The 17,777-nt window shown below is 48.1% G+C and overlaps 1 protein-coding gene across 5 annotated transcripts in view; it reads left to right on the top strand.

Annotated features, from left to right (window-relative positions):
- BAZ2A (bromodomain adjacent to zinc finger domain 2A) overlaps positions 1-17,777 on the top strand; it is an 867,588-nt gene that overhangs the window by 556,700 nt on the left and 293,111 nt on the right. For all 5 annotated transcript variants that reach the window (XM_069230685.1, XM_069230689.1, XM_069230688.1 and 2 more), the window contains 2 exons: positions 2,087-2,339; positions 3,110-3,265. In XM_069230685.1, coding sequence (XP_069086786.1) covers positions 2,087-2,339; positions 3,110-3,265 — 409 coding nt within the window. The remainder of the gene's footprint in view (positions 1-2,086; positions 2,340-3,109; positions 3,266-17,777) is intronic.

A 17,777-nucleotide genomic window follows, 5' to 3' on the forward strand; every position in this document is an offset into this window, starting at 1 on the left:
TCTCAGCACATCATCTTGGCCTTCGTGTGTTCACGAAGGAGATGGTAGTGGTTGCAGTCCATCTTCTCAGGTTGAGGGTACATGTGCTTTGATAATTGCCTGATGAAAGCAAGATTACTACAGCTGACCACCTACAAGCAGCTGTTTCTGCTGTTCTCCTTAGGAAACACCCTCCATCAACAATCTGAAGACCTATCTGCAACCAATTTGGAGGATTCCATTCCATTCATTAGGTTCTTCCTGTACATGGTGACTTTCAGCACCTTTCCCCTCCTGCAAAGAGCAATGGACATTCAGGCAATGATCCAAATGTTTCAGGGTCAATCCTGTGTTCTAGCAAATACTGTTCCAAGGCTTCCTGGTCTTGTTTCTTCATGCATTTTGCTGGTTCCCCATTAGCACATATCAGCTCTGCAAGAAAACTTCTTCCTACAATGGACTCATAACTAAGTTTGCCTCGGACAACATCCAATGCTCGGCCATGGCAGCCCCGTATCTTCACTGGTGGCCGGTAGATGCCATCCTGACCAGTAGCAGATCCCTCTATCTGCCTCATCCAAAGCTCACAGTAGTAATCAATGCTTCATTTTCTGAACTGGGGTCTTCGCTTGTACAAGTTAGAAATCAGGAATATTTTATGGTTTATGGATACCATTTCAGTCTTATGACGACGTGTTCTCTCCAGTTGGTCCAGAATGCCTTTCTGTTTTTTAATCAGGGGAGAAATGATCCAGGGCTTGACAGACACCGCTACTGCCATGTGGTTGTGCAACAGGGAGGGTGGTGTGAGGATACGTGCACTCTGCCAGGAAGTGGCCTTCGGGTGATCTCTCGGTCTGTCGGCCATTTAGTGGTCTCTTTTAATGTTAGGACAGACAATCTCAACAGATGCCATCTGGCGGACCATGTATAGTTCCTGCACCTGCAGGTAGTTCAGTGCATCTTCACTCAGTTGAGTGTGCCTTTGGTAGATCTTTCCAATATCGCAGAGAACTCAGTTTGGTGCTTACTGCACACTTTTGTCTCTGCCTCAAGGCTCCACTCCACCTGCAGGAGGACTACAGTACAGGTGTGAAGGAGATGAAAAACAAATTTCAGCGCAGAGGCAATGTGCCTACATATAGCTTTTTGTAATAATTTCCAGAGATGGTGCGATGGTTCTGCAGAGTTCGATGACACCAGCTAATGGCACTCAGGAGTACACAATAAAGTTATGGACTCGGTCTGGCACATGAGGGAATTCAGAAGGTGAAGAATCTGCAGTTAGAGTATCTACCAGACTAGTGTACCCAAAGGTAAGTACTTTTTCATTTACTCCTTGTTGTAGTTTAAAGTTTAACAGACAGCTAAAGTATACTTTTCATTTAGGATAGTTATATTTACAAAAAAAAAGACAAATTGGCATGCTAGAAGGTCATGTAGCTGGTGGAAACACTTTTTATGACTCAGTAAAGCACTGACAATCCTTAATTGCCTGGCTGACCTTTGATCTGGTGCTTCCGTTCCCCTTATTCCATACTTTACGATATGTTCAGGCTCAAAATGTGATAGACGCTAGGGTGTGTGAATTATTAAGCCACTCATTGGCTCATACCCTCTACATGGATTTGCCCTCAAAATAATCTGAGTCTTTAAATCTTTCATTCTTGTTCTGAACCGTCATGAAAATTAAGAAGCAGCTGACAAATTACATTGAGCTCTTTACAGAACCTTAAAAATCTTTCTAAGTGTTTAAAAGAACAAAACATTAAAAATGACTACAGTGAGTCATCACCTTGAAAGCTAACTTTGAAAAGGTTAGCTTAGCACAAGTATTATCTTAGCACAAGTATTAGAACCACAGTATGAGTTCATATTTTAAATGTGAGGCTTTCCATCAGAAAATGAGACATTGGGGAGCAGAAACTTGATGAATGGAAATTAATCAGACCTCTGTCGAACAATTGAGGGGTTGCGGAGATTAGAGGGCTAGCATATCTGATTTTTCTCTTTTTTTCCATATGTTGCTGCTTTCCTAAGCTAACATATTCCTAACTATCTGTATCCACCTTTAACAGAAATCCTTCTTTAATTTTTACCTTTCCAGTCCGACATGGTTTCCAGGGATGCTTTAGCTGAGAACCTGCCAGCTCTTCCACCTTCCACCCCCATCCACAATACCCGTGCCCATAATCCATTACGCAAGCTCCATGCAACCATGGAGAAGTCTCTGTATTCTTCCCCGTCAAGGTGTTTGGGGCAAACACCACCAAAACGGAGAGGCCGCCCACCCACCAAGTTCTTCAAGCAAATAGAACAGAAGTATTTCACCCAGCTGACAAGGCAGCCCATCCCCGGAGGTTAGTAGCTGAATTTTGTTTATATTTCATCTCCGGGAATGGATGGGAGCAAAGACGAACCTGTTATGTGTTTTTAAAAGTTTGGTTGTGCATGATACCATCTGAGCAACCCTTACCTCCACCACAAATAATCAATGTAAGAATGATATTCCATCATATATTGCAACCTGCAGTAAATGGCATTTTTTCTTTTCACCATGATGTTTCTAGAATGGAAATGGTGCCATACAGTACCACCTCTTATGTTATTATTAACCTTTCTAAAGTTAATCTGAAAACATACGTTTTGGAAAAGGGCAAGACTAATCTATGTTTCCCTTGTGTGTTAATGTGTGCAGGAGAGAGTGTCTTGTGGTTCAGAATGCACCTGCATGGTGCTTGTATGAGACCATTTATTGAAAGGCTTCATGTAAGGATGTAGGGCTATAATGCCCCTACTTTCCTGGTTGAGACTTCAATAATCTGGTCTCAGGTGTGCTTTTGATTAACAATTGGCTATTATCAAGCTGTATTTTAGTTGGCTGATGTCTGTCCAAAGGATCCCTTGCCCATCTCACCTCATCATTGTGGACTCATCATGTATACTGTACATGTTTATGGCATTCAGTGCTTGGACCTTCTAACATCTCAGTGTGTTGAATGCATATTGGTATTTCTTTTACTTTTTTGGAGGCTTGGAGATCTGTACCAAATTTGTTCTGTGCACCACCCTCTCTTTTTATGCTTGACTTTCTGCCTTTTTCACTCACGTGTTACTTTTGACATTGCAGCGATGCAGATTGGCTGGTGGTGGATTCAAGACTCGGAGGAGTTTGAAATAGCCCTTAAAGCACTTCATTCGCGTGGGATTCGTGAGAAGATGCTTCACAAGCATATCAGCAAACACAAGGAGTACCTCAAGGAAGTGTGTGGTCGGCCTAAAACTGGTGAGTGTCATCTCACACCAGGTTTATCTACACACCTCTCATTGCCTGAAATAAAGTGGTACATTTGTTAAATTGGGAATTGCTTGTTTGTCCCAATACTGCCCAACATAAGTGAATCCGGTACTTTTAATTTAGGGTGAAAGGTGTTTTAAGAGAAGGCAGGCTGTGAATAATCAGTGTTAGTTGTATGGTTGCTGTTTGGGGCTGCATCTGTGGCTGTTGATGAAGATGAATTAGAAGAGGCCTGTTGGTGGAGTTGTTCTGGAGGTCAGAAGAGGGCTCGTTTAGTGGTTTTTATTAACGCATATGTGTGGTTTTGGTCCCATTAATTGATAAACATTTATTTTCCAATAGTGGGTCTTTCATAGATTCCCATACTTAAATTTTTCTCCCTTGTCAGGCTGGGGATCCTCTATAGTCACCGTTTACATTGCTGTGTCCATAAAGGATGAATATTGAAAACAAACATGCATGCACTGCTCGAGGTCTTCCACTTCATAGTAGGACTCATATTCTGGTCTGGAAGGTGCAGGCATGTGCAGAACCATGTATACTGCTAATATAGTGTGAGGCATACCTCTGGATTTTGCCCCAAAATATTTGTATTTCTTTCTTCAATCCTGGACCTTGTGGACTTTCTTCTTACTCATTTATATTAAGGAGGGGTGCGTGCATCATTTTTTTTCACTTTTTGTCGATAGGTATCAGACCTAAATAATCTTTGAATGTGTGAGAAAAAAAATCAAAGTATGTTTTTCTTAAAGTTTCAGTTCCTGTGGCAGGCATGTTTACATAAATGACTTGCACACTGAATGTATCTGATGTTTGCCCTTGGCATGACACCGAAAAGTGTGGCTTCCCTTTCAGCTGGTGTTACTGGTCAGTAACTTTTTCTTCTGCATCACATTTTCATTGAAGACAGTGAACACAGTGATGGACCAGGAAATCCATAAGCTGCTTCCTCTTCCTATGTCAAGAATTTGGCATAATGTAGGGTAATATTTAATTTTCTATTTTTATGTTTGCAGAATGGACTGTTATCCAGGAAAGGGGTGTCCAAGTGCTATTCCTCCCCCTACATCAAAGGGGAGGTAAAGATTTAAAACAGCCATGAACAAAGTTATAAAACATCAAATGGTTTTCATTGGCCTGGAAAAAAAGAAAACGAAAGACACAAGCAGTCTGGTATGAAAAAGATCATACCCTTCTCCCAAATCCAACTCTTTATACTTTTGAAATAAGGAAAGTCTGAGAAGAGGTCTGTAGGGTTGTTTGCAAATGATATTTCTTTATCTTTGCTTGTTGATGAACGGTCTCTGGCCAATAACAAGGAACTTGAAGAGGCCACACTAGGACATTGGAAGCCAATGCCATGATCCAGGTCGCCAAGGAGATTGAAGTATGCTTACTGATGCTCAAGATAAGCTGCCTCTTTCTGAATTACTTGGACACAAATTAACATAGACCAAAGAGGAAGGAGTTGCTAAAATCAATCCATGGCATGATTATAGTTTAAATCACACTTTTCCTGTAATCCACATGTAGGAAAGGGAAACGTTTTTTCTTAAACTTACAAAGAAATACAATTTTTTTTGCATGCAGTTGAAAATAGAGCCCTCAGGTCGTAATAGAAGGGCGTGGAGTTAAGCATAAGCATCCTTACTGCAATGGGTGTTGAGCAACTTTTAATGATGTATGTAACTTCTGCTTCATCCTTTATGCAGATGATAATCAACTAAGTGCTATCTGCCTTTGCATAGACAAATAGAGTGAAGGACTGAATAAGAGAGGCCTTAGGCACATAAATGTTAAAAAGATAGGGTTAAGTGCTGAACACAAGGTATCTTAAAATCTAAGGTCTTAAAGGAGGACTTGAATGGACAGAGCTTGAGTTCTTAGCTTAAAGTAAAAACAAAGTGAGGGACATGAATTGATCAGAGTGTCAGAACCCCCTATCAGAGGGCCACGGGGCACTCGGGGCTACTGGGCCCACCGTGGTGGTTAAGGCATTTTACCCTTGATGTCCCATGGCCTTGCCACTATGGATTCCAGCTCAGCTTGGCCAGGTACCCCTTCTGCACTTGACTCTCAGTGGTAGCTGTGATGAAGAATTCAAGGCTCCCTCCGGGAGGGGGTGGGGCGGAGGGAGGTCAGTGAACACGACTCAACTCAAAATACAGGCAGTAAGAATAATAAACAAATTATAAGAAAAAGTATTTTATTTCTAACTCTACACATGCAAAGAGATACGATATTCAAATGCAATAATCCAGTCCCCCTTGAGAGTGAGGCTCCAGTAGTTTCAGGTGAATCCTTGTCCTACTCTCCTTTGTGTAACGCATATAGGACTATACCCCCTCACTGACTGCCACATCGGGGAATGCTAACTATTGGACTTACTTGGTTCCCTAGGGCCCCAAAGGCTCAGTTTCAGTCTTACCCATTCCGGTGGTATGGCAGTGTTCAGTGGTGCAGCGAGTGCCCTCTCCTCAGGCATGCACAAATCTGTATCCTGTATGGCAAAATCAGGCAACTCATGATGGATGCGGCAGCCCTCAGCAACGCAGGCTTTTCCCATTGAACATTACTGCCGGTTGGTTTCTAGTGATTGGACTTTCTCCCGCTCAGTGGACACAAAAGGGAAGTTGCTCTTCCCCCAAACAGGGATGGGGGTGCAGCTGTGATTCTCCGGCATCCGACAGGAGCTCCAACAAGGTTGCAACATCCTCTGCTGTGTCTCATTGTACCTCGCGGACTTCGTCAGGTGTAGATCACTGCTTGGGCGTCTCAGCAGTTCTTCTTTGGTCTGGGGCAGTGGCCCAAACTCTAGGCCAAAGTAGTACAGGCAGCCAGTCCTGCCATACAGGGTTGCCGTTGTACTCACATTCGGGGCCTAGGCTCTCCTTAGGTGATCGTCATCACTATGGTGGTCTCTCCTGGCATACAGGATCGCTGTTCTCGGCAGTTCTGAACACCTGGCCTAAACTCAGTTCTCCAGTGACCCCCCTCTGGCATACAGGGTCACAGCGGCAATGCAGTACAGGTTGGTACTTGCCACCCAGAGCCTCCGATATGGCTCAGAACCAAGTGGTGCTCTACTGGCATAGGAGGGTCGCAGAGCCAATGCTGCACATGGGCAGTGACCTGCCTCACACCTCACTCACAAAATCGTAGCGCAGGGCTTCCTACTGTACTTCACTTCCTCCATTGCTCTCCTTGCCCTTACAGATTACACTGGTCTTGGAAAGCAGACAGCGGATGGTGCCCCAGGCCTGGTGGTCTTGGTGTGCTAGTGATGTTCCCTCAGGCCAGCAGAAAGACTAGCTGACCTTTTGCTTCCAGTCCTGGTCACAGGCAGAAGTCTTGCAGAGCTTCCCCTTCTCAAACAGCTTGTCTGGCTGCTTGGCAGATTACGCATTTTTGGGAACTCAACCTCCCCTTCTTTCCAAACACTAAATCTGATTTAGGGACAGGGGCTTTGAAGATTTATGTTGGGATTTTGCTTCTTTTGAAGTGGCCACTTCTCCTTTTCATCTTCATGAAAGAGGTCTGTCAGAACAGGTACGACTCTGAAGCTTATTGTCCACAATATAATTCATGGGAGTGACCAGAGTTTACACCTGGATGTCATCCACAGTGATATGTGCACTAGTAGGTTAATTCCAGACCCCACTTCTACTCTTTATGATCTTCTTATCAGCCCCATCTCCCTTCCTGAGATGTGTCCAATCCCCATCCTTACGATTTATCAATGAATCGAAGAAAAGTCTTTTGAGATGTGAAGGGAGTCTCTTCAGTGTGTCCCCACTCTGTTCACAGGAATGCAGCAATACAAAAACCTGTCTTGGGGATTCCCCTCCTCATGTGTTCACCAGGCAGACATGGGCTTCCCAAAATGGAACTCTGGGTCCTCCATCCAACCATTGCAGGCACACTCAGTGTACTTTCGTAGCACACTTTTTTAGCTCAGCATTAATACCTGCATGCGTTGTACCCTCACATGTACCCAGGCATCCAGCACACAGACTCAGTCTGCGCGCATTGTTCAGCCCTGAAGCTTTCCGATCTTTAACCAGGGTGTGTTAGTTCAGACCACATGCACTGCCAGCACATGCAATCAAATGCTCTGCACAGCATTTCACCCTTCATGTACTGTAATTCATGCAGGCGCACATACTATACCCCGCACATGCTGTCCTGTCCCTGTGTTACACACTGCATAACACTACATCTCTAATCATATGTGTAGGAAGCTGGCTCTTTATATAGTGAACCAAGATGAGGTACACTGTGCAGAGTCCAGGGAAACCCCAGAGGTATCACAGAGGCATGCATGGTATCCCAAATGCTCTCTTTTGTGGTAGTGTGGCTGAGCAATTAGACATATTATAGGGTAGTGCTAAGCATGTAAACCACACACTCCTACATTAAGTGAGACACAAAGGAAATCAACCACTATATCATAATAACACATACATTTATATAATTTTAGATACCAAGATCACTGGAGTCAGGTGAGTACTTTTTGAGCTATGAATTTTTTGAGTTTGCAAAAGCTGACACAGTGCATTTTTCAGATGCAATAATGTTATCCTATGGAGGAAGAGCAAGCACTGTATACAGGTATAGTACAACGACTTACGGGACCAATCTCGTGGACTCAGATCAGGCAGAACCCTCCAAATATAATGTGAGGATTCAGCTAATCAATTGCCGCTCTCTGCCAGCACACAAACTAGACATAAATCTCTTGCTGAGCGAGGGGTCACCAGATGCCCTCTTTTTTGACAGAAATGTGGCTCCATGAGGGTTCAGGGCCGGATTTAGCTCTTGCAGTACCCAAAGGGTATGTGATAGCAAGAACCGATAGAGATAAAGGGAAAGAAGGGGGAGTAGCAATTATTTTTAAACAAGATTTTCTTTTTAACTATAGTCCCCTTGACCTCGCAGGGTGTGAGGGAATGATCTTTTCCATTACCTTCAATCCTACGTTTACATTTACAGGAGTACTACTCTACCGCCCCCCAGGGACTTATGATGAATTCCTGAACCTATTACCAGAGCGGATGGCAAGTATCATTTGCAATAGGCCAAATTTTACTTTATTAGGAGATTTTAATATCCAAGTTGATAATTTAGAACTGATGGCAACTAAGCGGTTAGTGAATGATCTGGAAGCTCTGGGATTACACCAATTGATCAGAGGCCCCACACAGGAGAAAGGGCATACTTTAGACCTGGTATTTAGTAATCTTTCATCGTTGGTCGCACTACCCCCTACCCCTGTAGCATGGTCCGATCATTTTTTTATCACCTTAAAGGCTAATATAACTAATAGGTTTGGACACCACCACCACTCCAACAGTAAGATTAGGAAGTGGAATAAACTAAAGACAACAGAATGGGTCAATTAACTGAATATAAATAAAAAATATTTTATGAGGGACAGGCAGATAGACCCTACCTCTTTTAATGAGTGGATCTCTGATAGTCTGGACAGAGTGCTGCCCTATACACCCCTCTCTGGGCAAAAGAAGGGAGGAAAGGCTCCCTGGTTCAATAACCACTTAATGACATTAAAGAGGAACTGTAGGAAGATTGAAAGGAAATGGAGGAAATCGCTAAAGGAGGAGGACCGAGAAGAGTACAGAGGTTCAATTAGGTTGTACCAGAAGGAGATCAGATTAGCCCAAGCAACCTTTTATGGAGATAAAATTGAAAAGGCGGCAGGATCTCCTAAATACATTTTTGGTGTGCCCGGAAGCAATGGAAGCTTCAGAAGAACATAGTAACAATTTTGCCTCCTTCTCCTTAAAGAAGATTGAGGACATCTATGAAAACTTCTCAGGGGAAGTAGGGGGAGTCGCAGGGCATGCGATGGAGAAGAAGGAAGGTGACAATGTTTTACAGAGTTTTCTTCCCATCTCTGAGGAAGGAGCTTTGGGGCTCCTCAGTAAATTAAAATCAGGCTCTCCACTTGATCCTGCACCTCCCCATATTATTAGGCAGGGAAGAGTAGCGCTAAATCCGGTAATAACCGAGCTGTTAAACAGCTCGCTACAAAGTGGGATGGTGCCGGACTCCTGGAAACATGCAGTGGTCAAGCCCCTTCTAAAGAAGCCTAATCTAAGTGGAGCGGTCTTTAAAAACTACAGGCCTATCTCGCTCCTTCCCATGATGGCAAAACTTATTGATAACCACGTAAATATACAACTATTGCGCTTTCTTGAAGAACATAAGATTTTGCATATAACTCAAATGGGCTTTAGACCGGGCCACAGCACTGAATCTGATTGCGGTTACGGAAGAAGCGAGAAAACGAATGGACCAAGGTCAGGCAACTGTAATAATAATGCTAGATTTGAGCGCGGCATTTGATACGGTCAATCATGATCTACTCATTCAAAGAATGGGAAATAGTGGGATTAAAGGAAGGGCGCTTAAATGGTTAAGCTCGTTCTTACAAAATAGAACCTTTCAAGTCCTGGATCGTTCTTTTTTCTCAGCCCAGTTGAAACTTTTATGCAGAGTTCCGCAGGGCTCATCTTTGAGTCCCACTCTGTTCAACATTTACATGTCCCCCCAGCAGAAGTCATAGAACCATTTGGGGTATCCCTGGTGTCATATGCGGACGACACACAGCTGGTGGTTTCCTTCTCCCCCAATAAGGAGGCGGACAACTCGGCCTTGCCTGCCTGTCTCCAAGCAATTGCTGCCTGGATGACAGAAAGCAGGCTGCAACTCAACAAAGAAAAGACAGAAATTATGTTTTTAGGAAAACTGGCCAACCCTGCTAAACATATAGGACCAGTAATACATTTAGATTACTTACCCCTCCCCCCCCCAAAGCTCAGATTAAAGCCTTGGGAGTTTGGTTGGATCCCAAACTCACCATGGAACATCAAGCCAAGAGAACGTCAGCCACCTGTTTTGGGATTCCTAAGCTACTAAGGAAGATTATTGGTCTGCTTCCGCCATTGGCCAAAAGATTGGCCGTACAAACCATGATTTTATCCAGATTAGATTATGGAAACAGCCTCTTTTTGGGATCTCCAGGTTATGTGGTTAACAAACTACAGGTGGTACAAAATGCTGCAGCACGTCTGCTCTTTAATCTGCCTAGGACCACATCAGCTAAAAAAGCTCTGATTGAACTGCACTGGCTTCCAGTGGCAAAAAGGATAAAGTTTAAGGCTCTTTGCTTCTTCCACAGAGCTCTATATAAAAAGGATCCTCATTATCTAAAATCATTAATTTCACTATATACACCCACAAGAGTTTTGAGATCGGCCTCTAAAGCCCTGGTAGTGGTACCCAAAGTAAAGAGAACATCATGGGGAGGAAGATCCCTGAAGTACCAGGGAGCCAGACTTTGGAACTCCCTACCCACGAATATTTGCATGATGAATCAGGAGACAGAATTTAGGAAGGCCATTAAAACCTGGCTATTCTAAATTCTTCTAAGTTCCCCCTCTCCAGGGAAGTTTGAGATTCCTCCAGTATGTTCTAAACTTTTCAAACTGATCAGCGCTACGAGGCCTCCGGGTAGCTGGCGCTATATAAGTCTCAATAACATAACATAACTTGGGGTAGGTATATGGGGCAAGATTCAAGGCCACACCAACAGGTCACCTTGGGTGGCACTGGGGGGGGGGGGGGGGGGGGGGGGGGGCGTGCATGGTGCAGCTCAACACTGGATGCCCTGTGTAAACCTATGGTGATCAGTCAGGTCATAAAGTTGCTGCAGGGTTGGACAGAGTCCAGTCCTGGTGAACCACAGAGGTGAAGCAGTTCTTGCGATGCTCCGGTACATAGGGAACCCCGGTAGTCCTGTTCTCCTCAGTCCTGGGGCATCCGGGTGCAGAGATGGTTTGAACCGTCAGGTTTACCGTCACTGGTGTCGGTCGCGGTGGAGGAGGCCCATAGAAACAGGCTGCAGGCGTGGACTGGGAGGACCAGTCTGACCGAACCAACAGGTGGGCCCAGGTCTTACTAGTCTGGGGGACAGAGGGACACCAGTGCTTCTCTACTCCTAGGCCTGGGTGCAGAAGTGCAATGGACCGTTGGGTCTCTGTCACCAGAAGCGGTCGCGGTGAAGGTGGTCTGCAGAATCCGGTTGCAGACACCATCGGGAAGTCCACGTAGGGCAAGCTCTGGGGTGGACTTTGTCTCTGGAGGGCCTGGGAACCACACTGGCACAATTGGCCCACTTCATCTCAGCTAAGCGGCTCGGGTGCAGTGGTGCTGTCTGACATCAGGTTTTTGGCTTTCGCGGTCCTCACAGTTCTTTCTTTGGGTGACTGCAGATGCAGGGAAGCAGCTCCTCTGCTCCAAGGGGGTTCTTCTTGGTGATTTGCGAAGCACTGACGGCTCCCCCAGTTCCTTGGAGGCTGCAGTGGCAGGACAGGTCATGTGTCCCTCAAGGGTAGGTGCAATTGACAAGCTAGCAGGGTTGTCGCCAAGTCCGTCTTGCTCCATGTTTCTTGGATTCAGCAGGCTTCTAGTCCACTCATTCCTTTGTGTCCTTCGAAGATCTGAGGATCTGGTATCATGAGCGCCACTAAATAGTCAGTTTAGGGGGTGTTAAGGGGAGTGAAGGGCAGTGGGATACTCACTCTTGGGGTCACTACACCCCCTATATGACCGCTTCCTGTGGGGAGTGGGCATCACCCTGTCCAGAGTTCTTAAATTCAACTGCACACAAGATGGTGGAATTTCCCAGACTGTCCACTTCAGGCTGGTCACCCTCGGGCTGTGTCCAGCCTGGAAGTGCAACACGCCTCCTGCATAACTAATTTTCACGCCTGCTTAGGTGCCAGATGGGCCAGGGGGCAGAGGAGTCGGCATCCTCCTCTGAGGAGAGCCAGATCTGCATACTAAAGGTGGTGGGCTTCCTAGAAGCGTCCTGTCTTGGATTTCAGATCATCCTCTGGGGAGGGGTGTGTAACACCTCTGCCCGAGCAGGCTTTGTTTCTGACCTGCAGAGAGCACAGGCTCTCACCCTTGGGGCTCATATTCTTGTTTTTTGGTGGCAGACTGGTTAGAACTAATCAGTGAGCTCGCCAGCAGTCAGTTTGTTTTCAGGGGACACCTCTAAGGTGCCCTCTGGATGCATGTATTACTACATCCAACCCTGAAATCAGTGAGGTTTCATTAATATGAGCTGTTTGATACCAAACATCCCTATTTTCAGTGAAGCCATCATCTAGCTGGGGAACATGTTTTAATCAGTGTCCAGCATATGTACTTAAAAATGGCTTCCCTGTTCACTCACTATGGCCCTCATTACAACCCTGGAGGTCGGTGATAAAGCGGCGGTAATACCGCCAACAGGCCAGCGGTAAAAAAGGGATGACGACCACGGCAGAAACCGCCAAAACATACAGCCACTTTAACACACTGACCCCCATGGCAGTAGCAACAAACACCACGTCTGTAACCACAAACAGACAGGTGGAAGACTATGTACCGCCCACTCTATTACAAGGCACCAATCCGCCAGCTTTTCCAGGGCGGTACTAACGACATCAAAAGCACGGCAGAAACAGTACTCTGAAGGGGAACCACTCACCTTTCGACACTCAATGAAGAACCAGGACGCCATGGAGCCCGAACTACAGGTCCTGCCGATGCTGGTGTATCTGCTAATACACCAGGAATATCAAAGAAGGCGGCGGTGATGACCACAGTGAGTACTGCACCTAGCAGACAGGGGAGGGGGGGAGGAAAAAGAGAGTTACACCAACATGTAACACCCCCACCCACAACACTATACACACAAAAACATGCAGCAACATGACATTCACACCCCATAACCCCCTGGAAGAACGCAAGGACAAAAGGAAGTGAGTGAAATAAGTGATATTTTGAAATATGCAGATAACGTTAACAATTGCAAAGAACAGTATATACAAATATTTACAATATGTACAGAAGGCTGAACACTGTCCTTTGCAAATGTCCGTGGCCCAGTGGGCCAAAAAAACGTGGGCGAAGCCCACACTTGACTCCTGCCTCAAAACAGACAGAACACTGCAGGGGCATCAGGTCGAAAACACACAGGCACCTCAGGGGAAAGGGGGGGGGGGGGGCACCTCAGCCGGAAGATGGTACTAAGGACTGCTCCTGGAGGTGGCAACATGCCAACAGCGATGTCCTGGGGAGTGCAAAGCCAGTGTCTCTCAAGTGGGTGGTTTGCCCACTGCTTGGTCCTGGGGAGTGCAAGGCCACAGTCTCTCAAGTGGGTGGTTTGCCCACTGCTTGGTCCTGGGGAGTGTAAAACCACAGTCTCTCAAGTGGGTGACATGTTCCACTGGTTCTGGAGGAGGCCTTGTGCCTAGTCTGCTTCATCCTGCCAAGAATAGTGATAGTGGATGCATATATCCACTGGTTCTGGAGGGGGCCTTGTGCCCAGTGATGCTGCACCTGGGGTGTGGCAGTTCCCATTCCCTCACCTGGGTGTCTGAGGCACGAGATGTGCAAGGAACAGGTAGCATGATACTCCAAGGAGGCAGAACCAGACTTCATCCTGTGGCGACTTAGGCTGCAAACTGTAGTGCCGGTGCTGGGTGTTAGTAATTCAAGTGGTGGGTGGAGGGTCCATGCCGTCTCCTGCAGCCTCGGACGGCTGCCCACTGGGGATGCTGCTGATGACAGATTTAGTGGCACCGGCTGGGAATGTGGCTGTGCATATGGCGGCGTAGGTTGTGGTACCTGCGGCGGTGTCAGCGGCAGAGATGCTGCCGGTGCTGGCAGTGGTGCAGGTGCTGGTAGTAGTGGAGGGAGACACCAGGCTGTCTCCTGCAGCCTCGGACGGCTGCCTACTGGGGATGAAGCTGCTGACTGTTGTTGTGGCAGCGGCGGTGCAGATGGCGGTGCCTGCAGCGGTGCTTTCCGCAGTAAATGTTTCTGGGCTGTCAGGACTAATGGTGGGCACCTGTCCCTCACCTGGAGCCTCTGAGGCCTGAAGAGCCTTGCCTTGGGTTTTCTTGCCCTTCCCCACCTTGGCAGACGTTGCTGGGACCTTGGCACTGGCAGATGCAGTTTTGGAGGAGGCCTTGCTGGGTGGGTCGTGCTTCTTGGCCGTGCTGCATGCTGGTCCCTTCTTCACCTTGGCAGATGGCGGAATCGGTTGGTCCTTTGCATTGGTCGGTGGCACACTGCCAGCCCTGACGGGTGCCCCCTTTGGTCCCCTGGGACTTGCAGGTACCACAGCGGACGCCGACTTGGTGGCTGAGGTGCTGGCCTGGGATCTTGACACCCTGGCCCTAGGGGAAGGAAGGGGCGAGGCGCAGGGAAGAGGTCAATGTTAGCCAGGGAAATCTTTTTAAACACACAGGGACGGGAGGATGGAGAGGGTTTGGGAGTGGTTGTAGGAGGTGTACCTCTGCTGAGTTTGGGTGAAGGTGCATGGGCTGGATGCTGTTGTGAGGTGGATGGATGTTGGGTGGGCGGGTGCTTGCGTTTGTGTACTTTGGGAGGAGGGGTCACAGACACACTGGGAGAGGACACAGGGGATGTGTGAATGGCTGTGGGGGTGGTGACTGCTCGTGAGGGGTGTGTAGTGATGGGCGTGCTGGTGATGGATGTAGTGGATGATGTAGTGCATACAGGTGTGAGTGGAGATGCTACTGGGAGGGAGGTGGACGAGGAGGAAAAGGGGGACACAGTGGAGGCAGTGTATGTTGGTATGTTTGCGTGGGTATGGTGCTTGTGTGAGTGACTGTGAGATGATGTGTGGTGCTTTTGTTTTCCTGAGCCACTTTTGTTTGTTGATTTGTGTGCATGCTGGTCTGAAGGTGTGCTTTGGATAGGGTGAGGTAGAGGGGATTGGGTCTGGGTAGTGGAAGTTGGAGGGGGGAGGCTGGACACAGGGACAATGGCTGCCATCAGTGCTGAGGCCAGACCCTGAAATGCTTTCTGTTGGGCCGCCACACCAGAATGAATGCCCTCCAGGTATGCATTGTTTGTTGCAAATGCCTCTCGACACCTTGGATGGCATTCAGAATTGTTGGCTGCCCAACAGTGAGGGATCTCAGGAGGTCAATAGCCTCCTTACTAAGGGCAGCAGGGCTGACTGGGCAGGCCCTGAGGTGCCTGGGGCAAAGGAGCTGGCCACCCTCCTGGGTGAGCGGGCACGGGAAACAGGCTGAGGGGCTGCGGGAGGGCGGTGCTGGTAGGGGAGAGGTTGCGGCTGTACCTGTTGTTGGGGTGGGCACAGAGGTGTCCGCCACCGCCAGGGAGCTTTCATTGGAGGAGGAATCGCTGTCACTGGTCTCCCCTCCTGTCACAGTCGTAGAGCTCCCCTCGCCCTCCATCCCACTGGTGCCTTCACCCTCAGTGGATTCGACCTCCAGGCCCATATGGGATGCAGCTCCCTCCGTCGGTGGTGCCTCTGCTCCTCTGCCAGATTATGCTAATGCACACAAGGACAGGGTGACAAAACAAAAGAGGGGGTGCGAGGAGAGACAGAGGATACACTTGGTCAGTGCCAGCAACAACACCACCGTTGGCGTACACAACACGCAGGGAGCTGCCCTATGCACTAGGCCATGCCCAACCAGTCACTAAGGTAGTCACAAGCCCATGGGGTACAATTCCTAATGCCAGCATCTGCACACATGACACCCACAGGACCCTGCCCAGTAGTAGTTGCCCACTAACACCATTGGGTTTGGAGTGCTTCAGAGCCTGCACCCAAGGGACCTACCCTGCCATGATCACCCTGGCCTAGGGGCACCCACCGCCCCCATCTCCCACCCTGCTAGCTCCTAACGCATGCAAAATCAGCTTTCAGAATCTGTACTCACCCCCTTGTGGCTGCTGTGATGCCCTCAAGCGCCCATCCAACTCTGGGTATGCCACCGCCAGGATGCGGAACATCAGGGGGGGTCATGGTGCGACTGGCATCCCTTCCACATTGGGAGGCCAGCCCCAGCTGGGCCTCCGACGTTTTCTTGGTCCAGCGGTGCAGGTCCTCCCATCTCTTGCGGCAGTGGGTGCTCCGCCTGTGATAGACCTCCAGGGTCCGCACCTCCTTGGCGATGGCACGCCAAATACCCTTATTCTGGTGGGCGCTGACCTAGAGGGAAAAGATATCGGAAAAGGAAATTACTCACCCGTCCGGACCGTCCTACTCATTGTACACCAGTTCCCACCCATGTCCTGACGCACATACACTGACCACCTCTCATGCAGCACTCAGGCCAGGACGCATCAGCACCCCCCAACATGTGTCTTACTTCCACACCACTTCAAACATGCATTGCCCATACATCATGCTCACAGTGTACTCACCTGTTTGTCTGGAGGACCGTAGAGTAACGTGTACTGGGGTAGGACCCCATCCACCAGTTTTTCCAACTCCTCCGCAGTGAAGGCAGGGGCCCATTCCCCAGACACTCTAGCCATTGTCGCTTCCAGACTCAGATCACAGCAGCACATGCAGTGTAGGTCCTCTCCTGTTGATGGTCAGGTAGCAAATGAGTGAATAGCTAGAAAATGACGGTGAAGTCCGCGGCGGTGCATACCGTCACCACCAGCGTACATCACAATTGGCTCCTGGGACCCATAGGGCCCAATGATAACCAATGCGAAGTTGTGCGGCGGTCATTAACCGCCTACCATGACGCAGCACAACGCCAGCGCACTTACCTCATTTCCTCTTGTCCATCCTCACAGGTCAGGCAGCTGCCATTTCAAGGGGGCACATGGCATGGCACCTAACTGAGCCAAAGCAGACATTGGCACATCAACTGACTCTCGACTTCACTCACTGCTTCCGTGACGTATGTTCAACAACAGTTGTGCCATCTATGTGGAAATATGACCTTCTGCACACCGTTCTCCTCCACAGGCTAAAACCGCTGAGGCAGATGATGAGATGGCGGCATCCTCCGGTGTACAGACCCTTGGTGGACCTGTCGACAATGGAGGACAGACACATTATCATCACATACAGACTTGATCGTGCTGCAATCCAAGAACTGTGTGCCCAATGTGAGCCAGACCTGATGTCAGCTATCCGTCCGCCCTCAGGAATACCCCCTCTAGTGCAGGTTCTGTCAGTGCTCCATTTCCTGGCAAGTGGTTCCTTTCAAACTACAGGGGCCATGGCATCAGGAATGTCTCAGCCAATGTTCTCCAACGTGTTGACCAGAGTGTTGTCTGCCCTGCTGAAGCACATGCGCAGCTGCGTCGTGTTCCCTGAGGTGCATGACTTGGCCACAGTGAAAGCTGACTTCTATGCCCTGGGACATATCCCCAGCATCATTGGTGCCATTGATGGTACACATGTGGCATTTGTCACCCCCCAAAGAAATGAACAAGTTTACAGGAACAGAAAAAGCTATCATTCGAATGTGCAAATGGTGTGTTTGGCAGACCAGAACATCTCCTGTGTGAATTCCAATTATCCTGGCTCTGTGCATGACGCCTATATCTTGAGGAACAGCAGCATCCCATATGTAATGGGGCAACTCCAGAGGCACCGGGTGTGGCTAATAGGTGAGCC

The sequence above is a fragment of the Pleurodeles waltl genome, chromosome 4_2 (assembly GCF_031143425.1).
Source record: "Pleurodeles waltl isolate 20211129_DDA chromosome 4_2, aPleWal1.hap1.20221129, whole genome shotgun sequence".
In the NCBI taxonomy this organism is placed as follows: domain Eukaryota; kingdom Metazoa; phylum Chordata; class Amphibia; order Caudata; family Salamandridae; genus Pleurodeles; species Pleurodeles waltl.